General features: G+C 50.7%; 2 protein-coding genes across 4 annotated transcripts in view; one reads left to right on the plus strand and one right to left on the minus strand.

Annotated features, from left to right (window-relative positions):
* The first annotated feature begins 8,189 nt into the window (after nucleotides 1–8,189).
* tril (TLR4 interactor with leucine-rich repeats) lies at nucleotides 8,190–12,029 on the plus strand. The gene has a single exon (XM_030347415.1). It carries the CDS (start codon nucleotides 8,501–8,503, stop codon nucleotides 11,165–11,167), a length of 2,667 nt encoding a protein of 888 aa, XP_030203275.1. The 5' UTR covers nucleotides 8,190–8,500; the 3' UTR covers nucleotides 11,168–12,029.
* A 944-nt stretch (nucleotides 12,030–12,973) lies between these two features.
* Nucleotides 12,974–16,673, minus strand: part of creb5a (cAMP responsive element binding protein 5a) — an 18,011-nt gene continuing 14,311 nt past the window's right edge. For all 3 annotated transcript variants that reach the window (XM_030347417.1, XM_030347418.1, XM_030347416.1), the window contains 4 exons: nucleotides 15,976–16,314; nucleotides 15,428–15,664; nucleotides 14,820–14,928; nucleotides 12,974–14,027 (listed from right to left, as the gene is read on the minus strand). In XM_030347417.1, coding sequence (XP_030203277.1) covers nucleotides 13,882–14,027; nucleotides 14,820–14,928; nucleotides 15,428–15,664; nucleotides 15,976–16,314 — 831 coding nt within the window. In that variant the 3' untranslated portion in view covers nucleotides 12,974–13,881. The remainder of the gene's footprint in view (nucleotides 14,028–14,819; nucleotides 14,929–15,427; nucleotides 15,665–15,975; nucleotides 16,315–16,673) is intronic.

The following is a 16,673-nucleotide window of genomic DNA, read 5'->3' on the forward strand; positions in this document are numbered from 1 at the left end:
AAAGTTTCTTTGACTTTTTCCCACAGCGTGAATTTAAATATAGACACAAGTAGAAAGGCAATATAAAAAAAGCTTCCATGTAAAGTAATTATCTTAGCCAGCAGAGGACGACATTGTACAGTGTCTGTTCAGGCTTCAGCCAATCGGTGAGGGGTTTGCTGGTCTGGCTTCTCACTGTTGACAGCAACTTTGTTTAACGACACACAAAGCGCTCCCTCTGCTTATCTTTCGGTTTAATCAACACGCAAGAATGTGTGTGTGTCTGTGTGTGTGTGTGTGTGTGTGTGTGTGTGTGTGTGTGTGTGTGTGTGTGTGAGAGAGAGAGTGTTTTTGTGTGTGTGTGTGTGTGTGTGTGTGTGAGTGTGTGTGTGTGTGTGTGTGTGTGTGTGTGTGTGTGTGTGTGTGTGTGTGTGTGTGTGTGTGTGTGTGTGTGTGTGTGTGTGTGCGTGCGCGCGTGCGTGTGCATGTGTGTGTGTGTGAGAGGGAAAGAGTTGTGCTATCTTCAATGAGAGCCAGTGCGCTCTAGTCTCAACGCTAGCACTACATGCTCTGTCGGTGTCATTATCCGATCTAGGCTGATTCCATGTGCAGACATATTCTATCAGACTAACAACATCAAAGTACCCCCCCCGCCCGCCCCCCCTTTTCCCCCTCCCCACAGACGTTATCCTCCTTCTCTTTCTCTTCATCTTCCTTCTCTTTACCTCTACACACAATCGTTTTTCCTTCATGTACCCCGCTTTCTTTCGCTCCATCTCTATCTCCCCCCTTTCTCTCTCTTGTTTCCCCTCTAGCAACAGAGAACTAAAGGGGTAATTTTTTCCAGATGTCCGGTGCCTTTGCTGGACATGCTCACTGCCTCCCAGCCACTCCTCCTCTCTCTCTCTCCCTCCTCCTCCTCCCCCAGTCCTCTTCCTCCTTTCCATTCCCTCCATTCTTGACTCTGAGGGGCTGCAGGAATACTGAAAGCTATGCACACACACGCACGTACACACACACGCACACACACACACACACACACACACACACCCACACACACACACACGCGCACACACACACACACTCACACACACGCACACACACACACACACACACACACACACACACACACACACACACACACACACACACACACACACACACACACACACACACACACACACACACACACACACACACACACACACACACACACAAAGCCCGTTACGCAGGACCTAATTCGTACCCCCTGTCTCTCTCTCTCCCCCTTCTTTTTCTCTCTCCCCCCTTCATTCTCTCTCTCCATCTCTCCTCCTTTCTCTCTCGCTCCCCTTCTTTCTCCCCCTCTCTCTTTCCTACTCTCCATCTCGCTCCCTTTGTCTCTCAACCAAATGTGACCTATGTGAGGTCAGCTTTGCCCGCCCACTAACAGCGGAGAGGACAGACCTGCAATCAATGATGGAGATGATAGGCTGTTGCATACTCAACCTCAATTCAGAGGACATTCGCAGTGGATGTTGAGGCTGTGTTTTGTTTGTGTGCATATCTCCATCCTCCATCCTGACATTGGATGGTTTGAGCAGATAAGAAATCCTGGCTTGTGTTTACGATAGTCGGGGGATGGGACTCATGTGTTGGGAGACATGGATGGGGTGGTGGAGGGGGGAGGATTCCTTTTTTTATTATTTATACTATTAGACTTATTTATAGTAGGAGAGAGAGACATAGATAAAGGGAAAGAGTGGGGAAGTTTACTGTGTGTGTGTGTGTGTGTGTGTGTGTGTGTGTGTGTGTGTGTGTGTGTGTGTGTGTGTGTGTGTGTGTGTGTGTGTGTGTGTGTGTGTGTGTGTGTGTGTGTGTCTGTCAGTGTATGCTTGTGTGTGTGTGTGTGTGTGTGTGTGTGTGTGTGGGTAGGGAGGGAGGGAGCGACTAGAGTGTGTGTGGTAGTCGGGTCCATGGGATCATGTATGCGTCACGCTTACCCCGCCCCCCCTCCTCTCTCTCTCTCACGATGGGATCCAGCTGGAGGGGAGAGAGGGTGAGAGAATGAGGGCTCACTTTACTCTGTCTGGAGGGAAGAGAGAGAGATTGAGAGAGACAGAGAGAGAGAGAGAGAGAGAGAGAGAGAGAGAGAGAGAGAGAGAGAGAGAGAGAGAGAGAGAGAGAGAGAGAGAGAGAGAGAGAGAGAGAGAGAGAGAGAGAGAGAGAGAGGAGGGCCTTCTATATCAGGAGACACATATCAGAGTTGGGACAAAGACTGCACTGAGATGTCTGAGTGTCTGTGTCTGTGTATGTGTCAGTATGTATGCACCCAGTTCAACTGCTGTAGTGTGGTGATGATACACACATAGATGTGTACAGGGCAAGCAAACCCTCAGCTGTACAATGCCGCCACACACTGCAACAAACCAACGTACAGGCCAGACACTGTCTCTCTTACTCTCTCTCTCTCTGACCTCATCTTCCGTATACATTTATCTTTACGGAGGACTATCTATGTAAGTGCACTCTCTACATAGATATATCTATGGATATATTCGTACATTGAACCACTTGTTTTCTGAACACAAGCTCTAACTATTTATCTATTACACACACTCACACATGCGCTCACACTTGGCTAATGTTTGTGGGTACGTTTATGATCGCTAGCTTTAGCTAAAGCACTTAATGACCCCAAGCAGCTGTTGCATGTAAACGTCTCTCTCTCTCTCTCTCTCTCTCTCTCTCTCTCTCTCTCTCTCTCTCTCTCTCTCTCTCTCTCTCTCTCTCTCTCTCTCTCTCTCTCTCTCTCTCTCTCTCTCTTTCTGACTATCTCTCTCGCTCTCTCTTTCTCTCTTTCCCCCGACCTCCACTGGCACTGGCCTGCAGGGTTGTCATTTTTGCTTCCTCACCAATCCACTATGATTAATTTTCCTTCTATTATCTATGAGAAAATGCACACATTCATGTCATTTTCAGACTCACACTCTTTCACAAGTGTGCAGGCACGTTCACACACACACACACACACACACACACACACACACACACACACACACACACACACACACACACACACACACACACACACACACACACACACACACACACACACACACACACACACACACAAACACACACACACCAATGGACAAGACCAATCTGTTTGTGGTGTGAGTTAGCAGTTAGCTCTCAATTTATTAAGTCCACCAGTTGAGGGTATAATTGTTCGCACAAAGCCGCCATTTATACTCGGCTTACTCTCATCCTTTGACACTGTGTTATTGTCACATGCTGCAGCGGCTGTGTAGCGTAACATTAACGCAGCGCTTTCACATGGCCATCATCGCTTGGAGCCCCCCCCCCCTAGGAGATCCTTCCGAGACCCCCTTATGTTTCCAATAAGCAGGCTTCCTGCTAGAGAGGAACGTCCTGTGAGGCAGCTCATTAGTCCCTCAGCCCTGCGACCTCGCTGTCTTTGTGTGTGTGTTTCTCTAAATATTCTGTGGCAAAGTTCTGACTTAACTATTTGTGTGCTATTCAGAATGTCTACCCTCCTACAGGTGTGGACTATCTATGTACGTAGACTATCTACGTCAATATCGATTAATATAGCCCTGACGTATAATTTGTTGTTTTTAATGAACAAATGTGGGGCATCTAATTTCTAAACGCAAGCTCTAAAAGTATTCATAAGCAGGTTGCAGATAGTAAAGTTTTGATTCTGTTAGTCCCATTGCCTTAAAAACTACAAATGGCGTTATAGCAATACACACACGCAAACAAACACTAAGTTATTCCAACACCTGAAGCCAGTGCCAGAGAAAAATAACGCTTCGAGGTGACCTACATATGCTGCGGCATCATCTCATTTACACTGAAACAGTACGCATGCACCAGCAGGAAACGCATGCACACATGCACGGGTACGTTCGCATGGGAATCCCGCGATCGGCTCTTTGATGCACCCGCAAACCCATGCACAGACATGTTGCACAAGACATTCTCTTCAAATCTGCTGACAGAACTGGGTCTCTCTCTCTCTCTCTCTCTCTCTCTCTCTCTCTCTCTCTCTCTCTCTCTCTCTCTCTCTCTCTCTGTCCCTCTCTCTGTCTCAGTGTCTCTCTTCCTTACACTCTCACATACAAACAAACTATCATCCGCTCTCGCTCCCTTGTTGTCTGAAATGTCAGCGGACCCGCCGATGGGCTTCTGTGGGACTCACAGGGAGGGAGGCTGAAACTGGATTGATGTTTTGTGTGAAGCCAGTGGTCATAGACAGACCTGTTTGTGACCTCCTTCAATGTGTCTCATTGAAGGAGGAGACATGGTGATGACTCTGGGCCAGCTTCAAGGAAGCAGTTTAGCACACGCACGCACGGACGCACGCGCGCGCGCGCGCGCACACACACACACACACACACACACACACACACACACACACACACACACACACACACACACACACACACACACACACAAACAAACCTCTCACTTAAAGTGCCTTATCTGTGTGTGGATTCTTTCTCTATATTTATCTTTATCTCATCTTACCTTCACGGCCCCCGTCATCCAATAGCCTCCCTCCCTCCAGCCCCAGACGCCGGATTACACTCTCACACACATACACCTACACACAGAAACACATTCAGTCTGATCACACACACAGATGCACGCACACACACGCACACACACACACACACACACACACACACACACACACACACACACACACACTGATGGTCTCATCACACACATAGGCACACAGGCTGACCCACAGACCAGCACACACTGTCTGAATCCCCAGGACCTCTTTAATTATGTCTGGTTGACCAAAGCCTTACTGTCTCTCTCCCTGTTTCGCTGCATCCATCCATCATGCTCTACCAAGAATATCTTCCATCCATCGTATCTCAAACTCTTTTCCCCGACCCCTTGAAGTCAGCCCTTATGGCCCAGACACCAGTACCACATGACCGGGATCAGAGATCTCACTGTGGCTTTATATATATCTTACCCCCCTGGCCGTGCATCCATGACCATTATCTACAAACAGGCCATCAGTGGGAAGCCCCTTCTCCTTGCCACCCATGAGAAGCCTCTGTATGAATACCCCTGACCTTGTTATTCAGTCTTGCTCATCAAGGGTTTTGTTTTTGTTTGCTAAAATTACAATATGTTGTTACTGTTGATGTTTCTCGAGAGGTTGCGCAAACTGTTCAGCTGCGAGACGAATTTTCTTGAAAATGCAGGCTGAGGTTAGAGCGTCCAAACTTTAGTCAGAACCACACACATGCAAGCTTATTTGATTGCCAGAATTGATTAGTGTCACAGCTTGCGCAGGGAAGTGAACCAATATGCAGAGTTTAGAGGGGCCAACTAAGCTTTACTTTGCGCGATTAACAGGCCATGGCTTTATGGCTTCAATGAACTGACAAACTGGGACGGAAACTAGGGGACTTAAATGCATAGAACACAGGTAAACAGATTAACTAATTAAGACAGCAACACATCACACTAACGATACTAAGCCAAAACCTGTAATGAGGGGTTTGGGCAGGATCGTTTCATTAACCCCAACACAAGGAGGCGTTCCTCCAGGCAGCCATGGAGCCTCCATTGCACCACCAGGTAGCTTGGGAGCGAGACCGGGTAGTCTGGGAGTTAGGCTGGGTAGCTTGGGAGTGAGGCTGGGGGAAGCAGGCTGGGTCGCAGGGGATCGGAGAGTAAGGCTTGGTAGATGGGGAGCAAGGCAGGGCCCCCGGGGAGCAATAGCGAGGGAGTAGCGCTGGTGTTGGGCTCCGTTGCAGTGGAGAAGGACTAGGTAGCCAGGGTGCGCCGTTGGGTGGCTAGTTAGTCAGCGAGCGAGCCTCGGTAGCTGGGGAATGAGGCTCTGTAGCCGGGGCGCGTGGCTGGGTAGCTATGGGGAGCGCGGGCTGGTGGCTGGGGAGCGAGTGCCACGATCCTCTCCAGGATACAGCCAATGAGGCCATGCTGGTGCTCTGTGGTTGCTGCTAGGAACGTGGATAATGAGGACATCTAAGCTGGGTTAATTGTATCACTGGTTCCTTCTGGCAAGGCTTGCGCAGGGAGGTGAACCCAAATTCCGAGTTCAGAATAAGGGTAGGTGCGAAAGGAAGTTTTACGTTGGGACAACACGCAGACAGAAACAACCATACACCGAACCAAAGAACCAAGGGCTAAAACTAGGAGCCTGAACACAGGTGAATAGAAGCAATAGTCAGTGGGGTGGGAGCTAAATCGTTACAGTTTGACAAACTCGTCTATCCTCATTGATTCCTCAAACAAATTTCCAATCTAGGGAACCGCCTTTGATCATCCCAATCTGTCCCTTTGTCTGTATCCCCTTTCTCAGGGCTATCCTGTGCTTTTCGTGTCGGATTCAACATGGATGACGTCCGAAACTTAGTCTGAAAAACCGACACCTTTGCTTTGCTTTGCTGAAGTATCGTACTTCTCTTTTCTCTCTTTAACAGTAATGCTCACCAGACTCCTCCCATCACCCAGAGGGGCGAAAACACACATTTTCTGAAGAAAAGAAGGCCCAGCATGTCTTTAGACCTAAAGGTTGCCTGAGCTTGGTGACACCCCTCCTCGCTGTGTGTGTGTGTGTGTGTGTGTGTGTGTGTGTGTGTGTGTGTGTGTGTGTGTGTGTGTGTGTGTGTGTGTGTGTGTGTGTGTGTGTGTGTGTGTGTGTGTATGTGTGTGCACTAGTGTGTGTGTGTGTGTGTGTGTGTGTGTGTGTGCGTGTGTGTGTGTGCATGTGTGTTTGTGTGTGTGAGACATGACAGTGGACTGAGATAACAAAAAGGAGAGATGGATAGAGGATGAGAGGCGAAAGTCAAGAAAGTTGCGAGGGAGATCTGAGTGGATGTGGGGGTCGAGGCAGGAAGTGACCTGAGAGAGAGAGAGGGAGACGGGGGGGATGTCCCTAGGGAGCTGCATATCACATACTATCACATCGGCACTCCCACAGAATGCCATACGTCCCTCTAAGCCAGACGATGAAGTGATTATGGCGAGGTTAATGCTAGGACTATAGAGAAGCATCACCATCACAGCGGTCCCCTTCGACAGTCCTGTCTGGACAGAGTTCCTCATGCACAGCGGTGGAACACACCGCATCACTCGTCTCTGCCAGGATGCGTCTGTGTGCACATGCATGCATACATGTGAGTTGTAAGGACTGTGGCAAGTCGGATAAAAATGCAGTTTTCCTGGAATGCACATTTCATGCCTTTTGCACATGAAACGCACACGCGCCTATGAAACCTGCAATCTTTTGTGCAGAATATACAGTGCATTAGATGCATTTATTCCTCCCACATTCAGGAGGAAGTTTTCATCTGGCACTTTGCTTCAGTAGTCTTAACACACACACACACACTCGCGCACTCATCACGATCTGAATTCCTCTTGTCGAAATGGGAACCATGTGCGCTTTGTTCATTGTCATCGACTTGCGTCTCCAAGAAACGACCGGTGCTAATGAAAGACGGTTAAAGTTCAGTGTTGATTCTTATGTTGCTGTTGTGGGTCTAAATAATACGATTGGGGCCCGTGTCTGTGCGAGAAAGTGAATGGGCTATTCGTATCTTCACAGAGCGCAGACATATTTGTGGAAAGGTTGGAGCTGAAAGTGAATATTCAAACAGGGAAACATGGAAAAGCCATTTGCCAATCCTCAACGTCGTAATGCTGCAGGCGCGCATCTGCAGGAGAGAACACGTGAAGTTCGGGGTTCCCCAGGGACCCGCGTGGGAAGGAAATAATGCCGTCTGTTTTGTCCATATCCAAGATCGCATCCAGATAGACACCCGGCGACTGTGAGGCGCGTAAAAACGAAAAAACTCGGATTAGTAAATCTATTAATGCTGGCCCGACCCCATACTATAGGCCTACTGTGTTTTCCATTACTTAATCGGAACTGAGTTGGTTTTAAATGTTGGATTTCGTATTGCGTAAAAAAGTGGGCCACATCTGGTTTTGGCAACAACCTGGAATTGCAAGGGAGGGTCTCTCTCTCTCTCTCTCTCTCTCTCTCTCTCTCTCTCTCTCTCTCTCTCTCTCTCTCTCTCTCTCTCTCTCTCTCTCTCTCTCTCTCTCTCTCTCTCTGTGTGTGTGTGTGTGTGTGTGTGGTGTGTGTGTGTGTGTGTGTGTGTGTGTGTGTGTGTGTGTGTGTGTGTGTGTGTGTGTGTGTGTGTGTGTGTGTGTGTGTGTGTGTGTGTGTGTGTGAAACGGATATGTAATTTGCAGCAGATGACCACTTGGGGGATGGCGGTTCGTCGGGGAGGTGAGCATTTCTTTAAAACGGTTTCGGAGGAGTTCACAGCATAAATTAATACAACAACTCCACACAGGAAACCGACGCTTGTATAACATCGATACACCGCGAAGCTATAATGGACGCGCGCCTGATATCCTCCAGTGGTACTGAAAAGAGAATCAGTGATTGCACCTGAGGAACAACCAGGAAAACCAAGCTCATGTCACAGGAGACCGGGGACACGCCGTGGGAATGGATACCCGCTGTACTCTTGTGGGGGTAACAGCATGCGTTCTGCTGTTGTCTTTCGGGGGTCTGATATCGTCCTCACTGGTCGGCGGAGATGGGGACCGCAGCGCGTGCCCGCACCGCTGCGACTGTCAACATGCGCAACACCTTTTGTGCACCAACCGGGGACTGCGCGCTGTTCCCCGGGTCACACCGGGAGTTCCCGAGGAGGTGCTGGTCATCAGCCTCGGGGGAAACTTCATCACTAACATCTCCGCGATAGACTTCAAAGGGTACAGTAACCTCGTGCGATTAAACATGCAGTTCAATCAGATACAAGCCGTTCACCCCAGTGCGTTTGATTCCTTTTCTAAACTAGAGGAGCTGTACTTGGGACATAATTCCCTGTCAACAATAGCCCCTGAGACGTTGAGGCCCCTGAAGAAGTTAACCATTTTGTACACCAATAATAATGGCATCGAAACAATAACCACGGATCTCTTCGCCAACTTAAACAGCCTCGTTAAACTGCGCTTGGATGGCAACTCACTAGCACTGCTGCAAGACTCGGTTTTTGCGAGTTTGACTAATCTGCACTATTTGCATTTAGAATACAACCAGCTTCATCACATCCACAGAAATGCATTTTCTAAACTCTCCAAATTGCGCTTTTTAAACCTCGCGCACAACAAGCAGTCGTCCCTGCGCAATGTGTTCGTTTTCTCTCAGCTGAGAGCCTTGTCAACGCTGCTGCTCTCTGAGAACGAAATCCAGCACGTTGGGAACCACGTCTTCCAGAACCTAAAGAAGCTGTCCAAACTATCCCTCAGCAACAACCGGATCTCCCGTCTGGGCGGCGGGGCTTTGAGGGGACTGACGGGTCTCAGAGAGTTCCTGATTGATGGCAACGAGCTGGGGGAAATCCCCGCCGGCCTCCTCGACTCCCTGGAGCGCATAGAGGAACTGGACTTCAGCGGCAATAGGATTTCTAACGTGGACGCGTTGGCCTTCTCTCGACTCAAACACCTACGCGTGCTGAAGCTGAAAGACAACCGGCTCACCAGCCTGTCGGGAGGCAGCTTTGCTCTCAACAGCGTGCTCTACGACCTGGATCTCCATGGCAACAACTGGACGTGCGACTGTCGCCTCGAGGAGCTCAAGCGGTGGATCACATCGGCGCATTCCCGCGGCAAATTATTGACTGTGTTTATTCAGTGCGGTCAGCCGGCGACTCTAAAGGGGAAATATCTGGACTATGTAAACAGCTCCCAGCTGCTGTCCCTGGGGAACTGGACCCACATATGCGAGACCCGAGCAGGGCTCGAGGAGAGCAGGGGTGGGGAGGTCCTGGAGAGGGAAGTGGGAGACAGGGGGGAGGGAGAGGGGGGTGATGTGAGGCCCGGGGAGGGGGGTGAGGGGAGGCGAGGAGGCGTAGAGGGTCATGAGAACCAGGGAGCCAGAGGGCCGTTAGGGGGTAACCCCAGCCCGGCTGTGTTGGACCTCAGCACCACTCCAACAGGAGCGCTGAGGAGAGACGGGGAGAAGAGGAAAAGGGAGGGAATCCCGGGAGAGCGAAGGGGTCTGGCGGGAGCCACCGAGGGGACACCCCCCCGAAACTCCTCCTCCCCCAGACAGCAACCCAGCAGAGGGTCCGTCGGCCCGAGGTCACACGCAGGTCGGAAACGTACGAAGTCGAGGCACAGGTTCAACGGCCAGTCCCGGACCACAGCCCCCACGACCCCTTACACATCCCCCCCCAGCGGATACAGCCACACCCGCCGCCCCGTCCTGCTCACGGACCCCCCGTCGCCCCCGGCTTCGGCCCCCTCTTCTGCTGCTCCCGTCCAATCGCTAGAGAGGTACGACCTCCTGAGAGCCAATCAGGACGAGCCTCCTCCCCTCATCAGCGACCCCTGCGTGTTCAACCGCCACTTCATCACCAACGTGTCGCTGGACCAGATCACCTCGTCTACGGCCCGGGTCCACTGGACCACCCGGGCCCACCACCCTTACTCTGCGTACGGAGGGGAAGGTGGAGGAGGTGGAGGTGGAGGGGCCGAGGTCCACTTCAGGGTGCTCTACGACCGCTTCGGGACCCCCGACCGCTTCCCCCGCTATGTGTACGCCCCCGGCGCCGCCCGCTCCATCACCCTGCGGGAACTCTCGCCGGACGTCACCTACATGGCGTGCGTGGAAGGGGTGGTGGGGGGCTCGGTGTGCCAGGTGGCCCCCCGAGACCACTGCGTCGGCGTGGTCACCCCGCCCCCGGAGGCGGGGGTCGGGGCCGCGTCGGCGGGCAGTGGCGTCGGCGGCGGCTGGGGGCGGCTGGGCTGGGCTGACCTCCACCTGATCGCCGCGGCGACGCTGGCGGGGAACGCGGCGCTGCTGCTGGTGGTGGGCGCCGTGTGGATGGGGCGGAGCCTGCGGCGGCGCCAGCAGAGGCGGAGGTCGGCGGTGCACGTGAGGCACATGTACACGTCCCGCCGGCCGTACCGCCACGAGATGGGCGGGGGCGCGGCGGCGGCGGCGGCGGCGGGCGCGGCGTCGGCGGACTTCACCAGCTACCAGTGCAGCCGGCCGCCGCGCCTGGGGCCTCTGGAGGAGGGCGACCTCATCGAGTTCCCCTGCGACCGCTTCCTCGACAACAGCACCTCCCGCCGCGACAGCGACATGCAGAGGTTCTCTGACTAGAACCCCCCCTCCACCCCCCCCCCCCCCCCCCCCCCCCCCCCCCCCCCCCTGGGGAACAGTTCTGCAGCAGCCAGGCCGAGCAACACTGGACTGGATCAGAGAGAGACATGTGGTAAAGCCATTAGGTAGTGGGATGTTGCATATTGTTTTCCAATCTTTTTGGGGTATTTTACCTTGTCTTTATTTCACGGGATTCTACATTCACTGATTGACAGAGAACAATGTCATGGCGTTGGACGTGGTATTATTCTGGCAATGAGCAGAATAAAACCACATGTGGGACATGCGTTTGGTTTGGTTGGTGCTTTAGACTGCGAGACAATCCCAGTGGCCTGTTATTATGGCAGCTCTTAAAGTCTTAAGCCTCACCAGACAGCACAGGAAGTCGATCCGTCTGACTTCCCCTTCCTACCCCTTCCCGATTCATCATATTTCATTTCCTGGCACCTGCATATTGTTTCTAAACATGGGAGCTTTGTGTGAGTGCTAGAGGGTGACTGTGCATGTTTGGTAACTGATTTCAACTATGGTGCTTGTATTGAAACCAAAGACTTCATAATTTCTCATATGATTTTGTTATACACGTAATGATGGCTGCTGGTTGGCAGGACTTCTTGTTGTTGTTATTTGTACTTTCATACTTTACTTTGTACTATTTTTATTATGAAGTAAAGTTACCCAACAATGTGACTGGAATGTTGTTTAAGTGATCAGGGATGAGAAGTAGGGTTGTGTTCTTAGTGTAGCACTCTATCACGCTATAAGATAGAGAGTTTTCATCATATGGATCCGCAAGGGGACAAATAGTAAAGCTTGGAATACATTTAATGTTTATCAAATAAAGTGGAACAGTTTCACAGAAATTCTGTATACGAGACATCCACTCTCAAACAGTAAACTCTCTTGGAGAGGTGTGTGTGTGTGTGTGTGTGTGTGTGTGTGTGTGTGTGTGTGTGTGTGTGTGTGTGTGTGTGTGTGTGTGTGTGTGTGTGTGTGTGTGTGTGTGTGTGGGGGGGAGGTGGGGGGGGGGGGGATGTTTGTGTGAGTGCATGTGTGTGGGTGTGTGCACATGACAATATGGCGTCTGGGAATAATTAAAGGCTCTTTGTTTGAGTAGACCGGGCAAACCTCCCATATTTCACACCCACACACACACACACACACACACACACACACACACACACACACACACACACACACACACACACACACACACACACACACACACACACACAGAAACTCACACACACACACACACACACACACACACACACACACACACACACACACACACACACACACACACACACACACACACACACACACACACACACACACACACACACACACACACAGGCGTACACACACAAATATAAAAGTCTGTACGCTCCAAAACAGCCGGGGGACATCAGCTTAAGTCAAGAGTCCAAGTACTTTGAGACCTCAAGGCATTTAGAACCATTTTTTGAGTTGTTCTCAATTTATAGATGGATAAATAAAGTCCCTAGATTTAGTATTATATGACTTGCTGCTTTCCCATTCATATTGTATTGAGTTAACCTAGATACGTTTAAAGTAAGCAGTGGGCCGCTTTTCAGTTCCTGCCCAGTACTGCAACCAAACAATAATAAAACTAGTCAGCAGATGGCAGACAAGACCATTTTACACGCTATCAACATGTTTCCCAGTAGATTGACGGGGCATATTAAGAGTGCGTTGCTTAAAGACTGAAATAAATCGTTTAATCACAGTTTAGGTCATGCCCTGTATCAAACGGCTGTGTCAGTTAGAAATATATCACAAGTGCATAGCAAGAATAAGTGATTTTAATTGATTGTCCATGTCTGTACAGTACAAAAAGTGAAGCCTTAATAGAGCTGTGTGGGTATTTCAGGGCACAAGCTGGAGTTAAGCTTGGGTCAGTTTGAATGAAAATAGGAACTTTCTATAAAATTAAAGTGACACAAAGAGCCACTGTACAATCCATTATTAAAAATGTCGTTTTCATTTACAGCGCTACAGGGAATGAAGGCATCTCTACAAAAAAATAACTTTTTTATACAATATACACAGTTTGTTTGTTTCTTCTGTAGCTTGCCCTGGGGGTGTTTTAAAAAAGGCTTATGTCTTATTGAGCCCATACTTTGAAAAACAAACAAAAAACACAATAAGTTGTTTACATAATACCACGATATTTCTCTTCTTGTTAGGACACATTAGTGCAAGATATTAGCAAGAAAATGATTCTAAGTTAAAGTGCCTTACTAGTTTTTGCTTTGTGCTTCCAAATACAATGCAGTCCACGTACAACAAGCTAAGCTTAGCTTAGCCTTGTCGCTATCAAAGACCTATTTTCCTCAGCGCCCATTCGACCCCCACTGCCACGTGTCCATTGCAGCAGATCAGGAATAGTAGCACAACTCAGGGCATTTTCTTTTTGTCACAGGCAAGAGAAACAGATTTGGTTCCGGATGTGGCAGAGCCAAGTCCCCCCCCCGTCCCACCCTCTCTCCCTGTCCCCCCCCCCTGTTTTTCTTGGCTCCTCTCGCACACATAATCTAGACTCTGTTATCCTCCCCCCAGTTCAGTGTGTTCATGGGTGTGGACGGCCGAGGCCACAGGGCGGACCTGGCTGGGGACATGGCTGGGGGGTCAGAAGGAACAGAGGAGCTGGGGGACCTTGCGGGGCCCTTTGCCAGGTGGACGTCTGTAGGCTAACGCCCGGGGTGGTGGTCGTGCCCCGTGTCCCCGCCTGCCGTGGTGGGGGTGGAGGAGGTGGAGATGCTGTTGTGCTGAACGGCCCCGCGATGAGAGCCGGGACATGCGAGGGCGGGACTTCCTCCCGGGCTCAGCCCTGCATCTGGACACAGAGAGAGCTGGTCAACCCAAGGCCTGATCCTCCGTGGGATGAATTAATAATGGGTGGTGTGAGTGTCGAGGGAGGCAAGCAGTTCTGGAATGCAGTTTTTGCATTCACCTTGGGTTGCCATGAATAGCATTGTAATATCTGACTGAGCAAATTCTAATCACACAAGAAAAATGACGAATGCATAAAACCCATGACTGCTTAGATTTAAAAAAATATGTATTTTTTATTTTTACACATGAATACTGTACAGGGAAATATACAACAAAAATATATAGAGCAGTACATCAATGTGACATGCATCAGAATACACGCACCCCATGTTGAGTGTCTTTGTTATGTTTTCTATTGCACAAGGTGTTACAAAACATTGCTTTATTAGCTGCATCAGATCAAGTCAGTTCAAGTTCTTTGGTTATGGGCCATTTCAACATATTGGGGTTGCCTGGTTTTAACAATATACAATTAGTTCCATGTTTCGTTTCTCTGTTTGTTTCAAGCAGGAAAAATAAACAATTGTTGCAATGCATTCTATTCTATTCAGTCCATTTGATGTAATACAAAAAATAAATGACTTTTAAGTCCCTATCTTTGAAATAGTTTACAGTCGTGCTCTTTAAGGTGCAGTGTAACTCTCTTATTTAACCATAAGTGGATCTCCATTACTTTGTATTCCAGATCCATTATGGTACATTTTCGTGAATAGTAGACAGTTAAAAAAAGTTTGCAGTTGTGTGCCTCAGTAATGACTGGGGTTGGGGTGGGTTGGAGTACTGGGCTACTCACTGGCATAACCCTGTGTCTCTCTCTGGTGTGTGGTGACGGGACAGTCCTTGTGGGTCAGGAGAATCTGCTTCAGCTGGCCCACTTCTGACCTCAGTGATGTCACCTCGTTCTGAGGAATGACGCAGTAAATGCATGATGTTAGAACGAGATATGTCACATGATAGAGACAGAGGGATAGAGAATGTGCTTGCATGAATGCAGGTGAGTGTATGCCTACCTCTGTGTGGTATTTGTGTGTGCGAGTTTGTGCATGTTTGTGTGTGTGCGTGTGTGTGCATGTACCTGCAGATTGGTTTGTGTGTGGTTGTGTGCATGTGCACTTCTAGAGATGCAAGCATTAGTGTTTCTGTGTTTGTGTGCACCTCTAGAGATGCATGTGTGTGTGTGTGTGTGTGTGTGTGTGTGTGTTTGTGTGTGTGTGTGTGTGTGTGTGTGTGTGTGTGTGTGTGTGTGTGTGTGTGTGTGTGTGTGTGTGTGTGTGTGTGTGTGTGTGTGTGTGTGTGTGTGTGTGTATGTGTGTTTGTGTGTGCACCTCTAGAGATGTGTGCATGTGTGTGTGGGTGTGTGTGTGTGTGTGTGTGTGTGTGTGTGTGTGTGTGTGTGTCTACCTGTAACTGCAGGTTGGTGTGTGTCAGCTCCTCCGCCTTCTTCTCCAGCGACGACACCCACACCTTCCTCTTCTGGCGGCAGCGTGTGGCCGCCGCCCGGTTACGCTCCAGGAACTTCTGCCGCCGCTCGTCGGGGTCGTGCTCCGTGGTCCTCCGTCGGCGACCCCCGCTCTGCCCCAGTGCATGATGGGGCAGACACGGCTGGGGGGAATGCATCTGCTGGGACCCCGGGGAGAGCTGGAGGAAGGCGCAGAAAACAAACAAACAAACAAACAAAGATGTCACTGCTGTTGAGTCGTTTAGCCGACGCTTCCACCCAAAGCCACTCAAACTGAGACGAGATGCTTTAAGGCATTCAAGTTAGGGATCAGGCGTCTTGCTCGAGGTGGGGGAGGCCTTCAGAGGTTGACTGTGGGCATTGGGTTCAAACCCCGGGACCTTTGGCTGGGAGACGGGAAATCAACCAGAACAACGTGCCCCACAATGTGACCCATCCTGTACACACAACGTCCCGCAAACCAGGTAAGAAAAAAAAAACCCACACCCACCTCTGACGCAATGGAGAGGGGGGACCCGTGCTGCGGCAGGGGGCCGTGGTGGAGGTGGGACAGGGGCGAGTGCTGGGGCTGGCTGTGGGGGGCGTTCCCCGGCTGGCGGAGCTGATGGCCGGTGCCCGCGCCCAGGGGATGCTGCCCGGGCAGGGCGCCGTGGCACCGGGGCTGGTAGGGGAGGGGCGCGGCGGGGAGGTGGTGGTGGTGCGGGTGGTGCGGGGGCATCTGCGGCTGCCGCTGTGACATCACGTCCATCATGTGGCCGACGGGCGTCATGCCGTGATGCTGCGGCTGGTTGGGGTGGTGGTGGTGGTGGCTCGGCGTCGGTTTGCCCCTCTGCAAGGTGAGGAGAAAAGGTGGATTAGGATGGCGGTAAATGGACCGCATTCATATGGTGCTTTTATCCATAGCGCTCATTCACCCATTCACACACCGATGGCGGAGTCAACCATGCGAGGCGACAGCCAGCTCGTCGGGAGCAGTAAGGGTTAGCTGCCTTGCTCAGGGATACCTCGACACTCAGCTAGGGGGAGCCGGGGATCAAACTAGCAACCTTGCGGTCACCAGCCAACCTGCTGTACCTCCTGAGCTACTGCCGCCCCATCACTGACGCCATCGCTAGTAGCATTCGACGAGCATGGGTGGTTGTGTGCGTGTGTTTACCCACATCGGGATAAGCTAGGATACATCAGATT

The sequence above is a fragment of the Gadus morhua genome, chromosome 22 (assembly GCF_902167405.1).
Source record: "Gadus morhua chromosome 22, gadMor3.0, whole genome shotgun sequence".
Lineage (NCBI taxonomy): Eukaryota > Metazoa > Chordata > Actinopteri > Gadiformes > Gadidae > Gadus > Gadus morhua.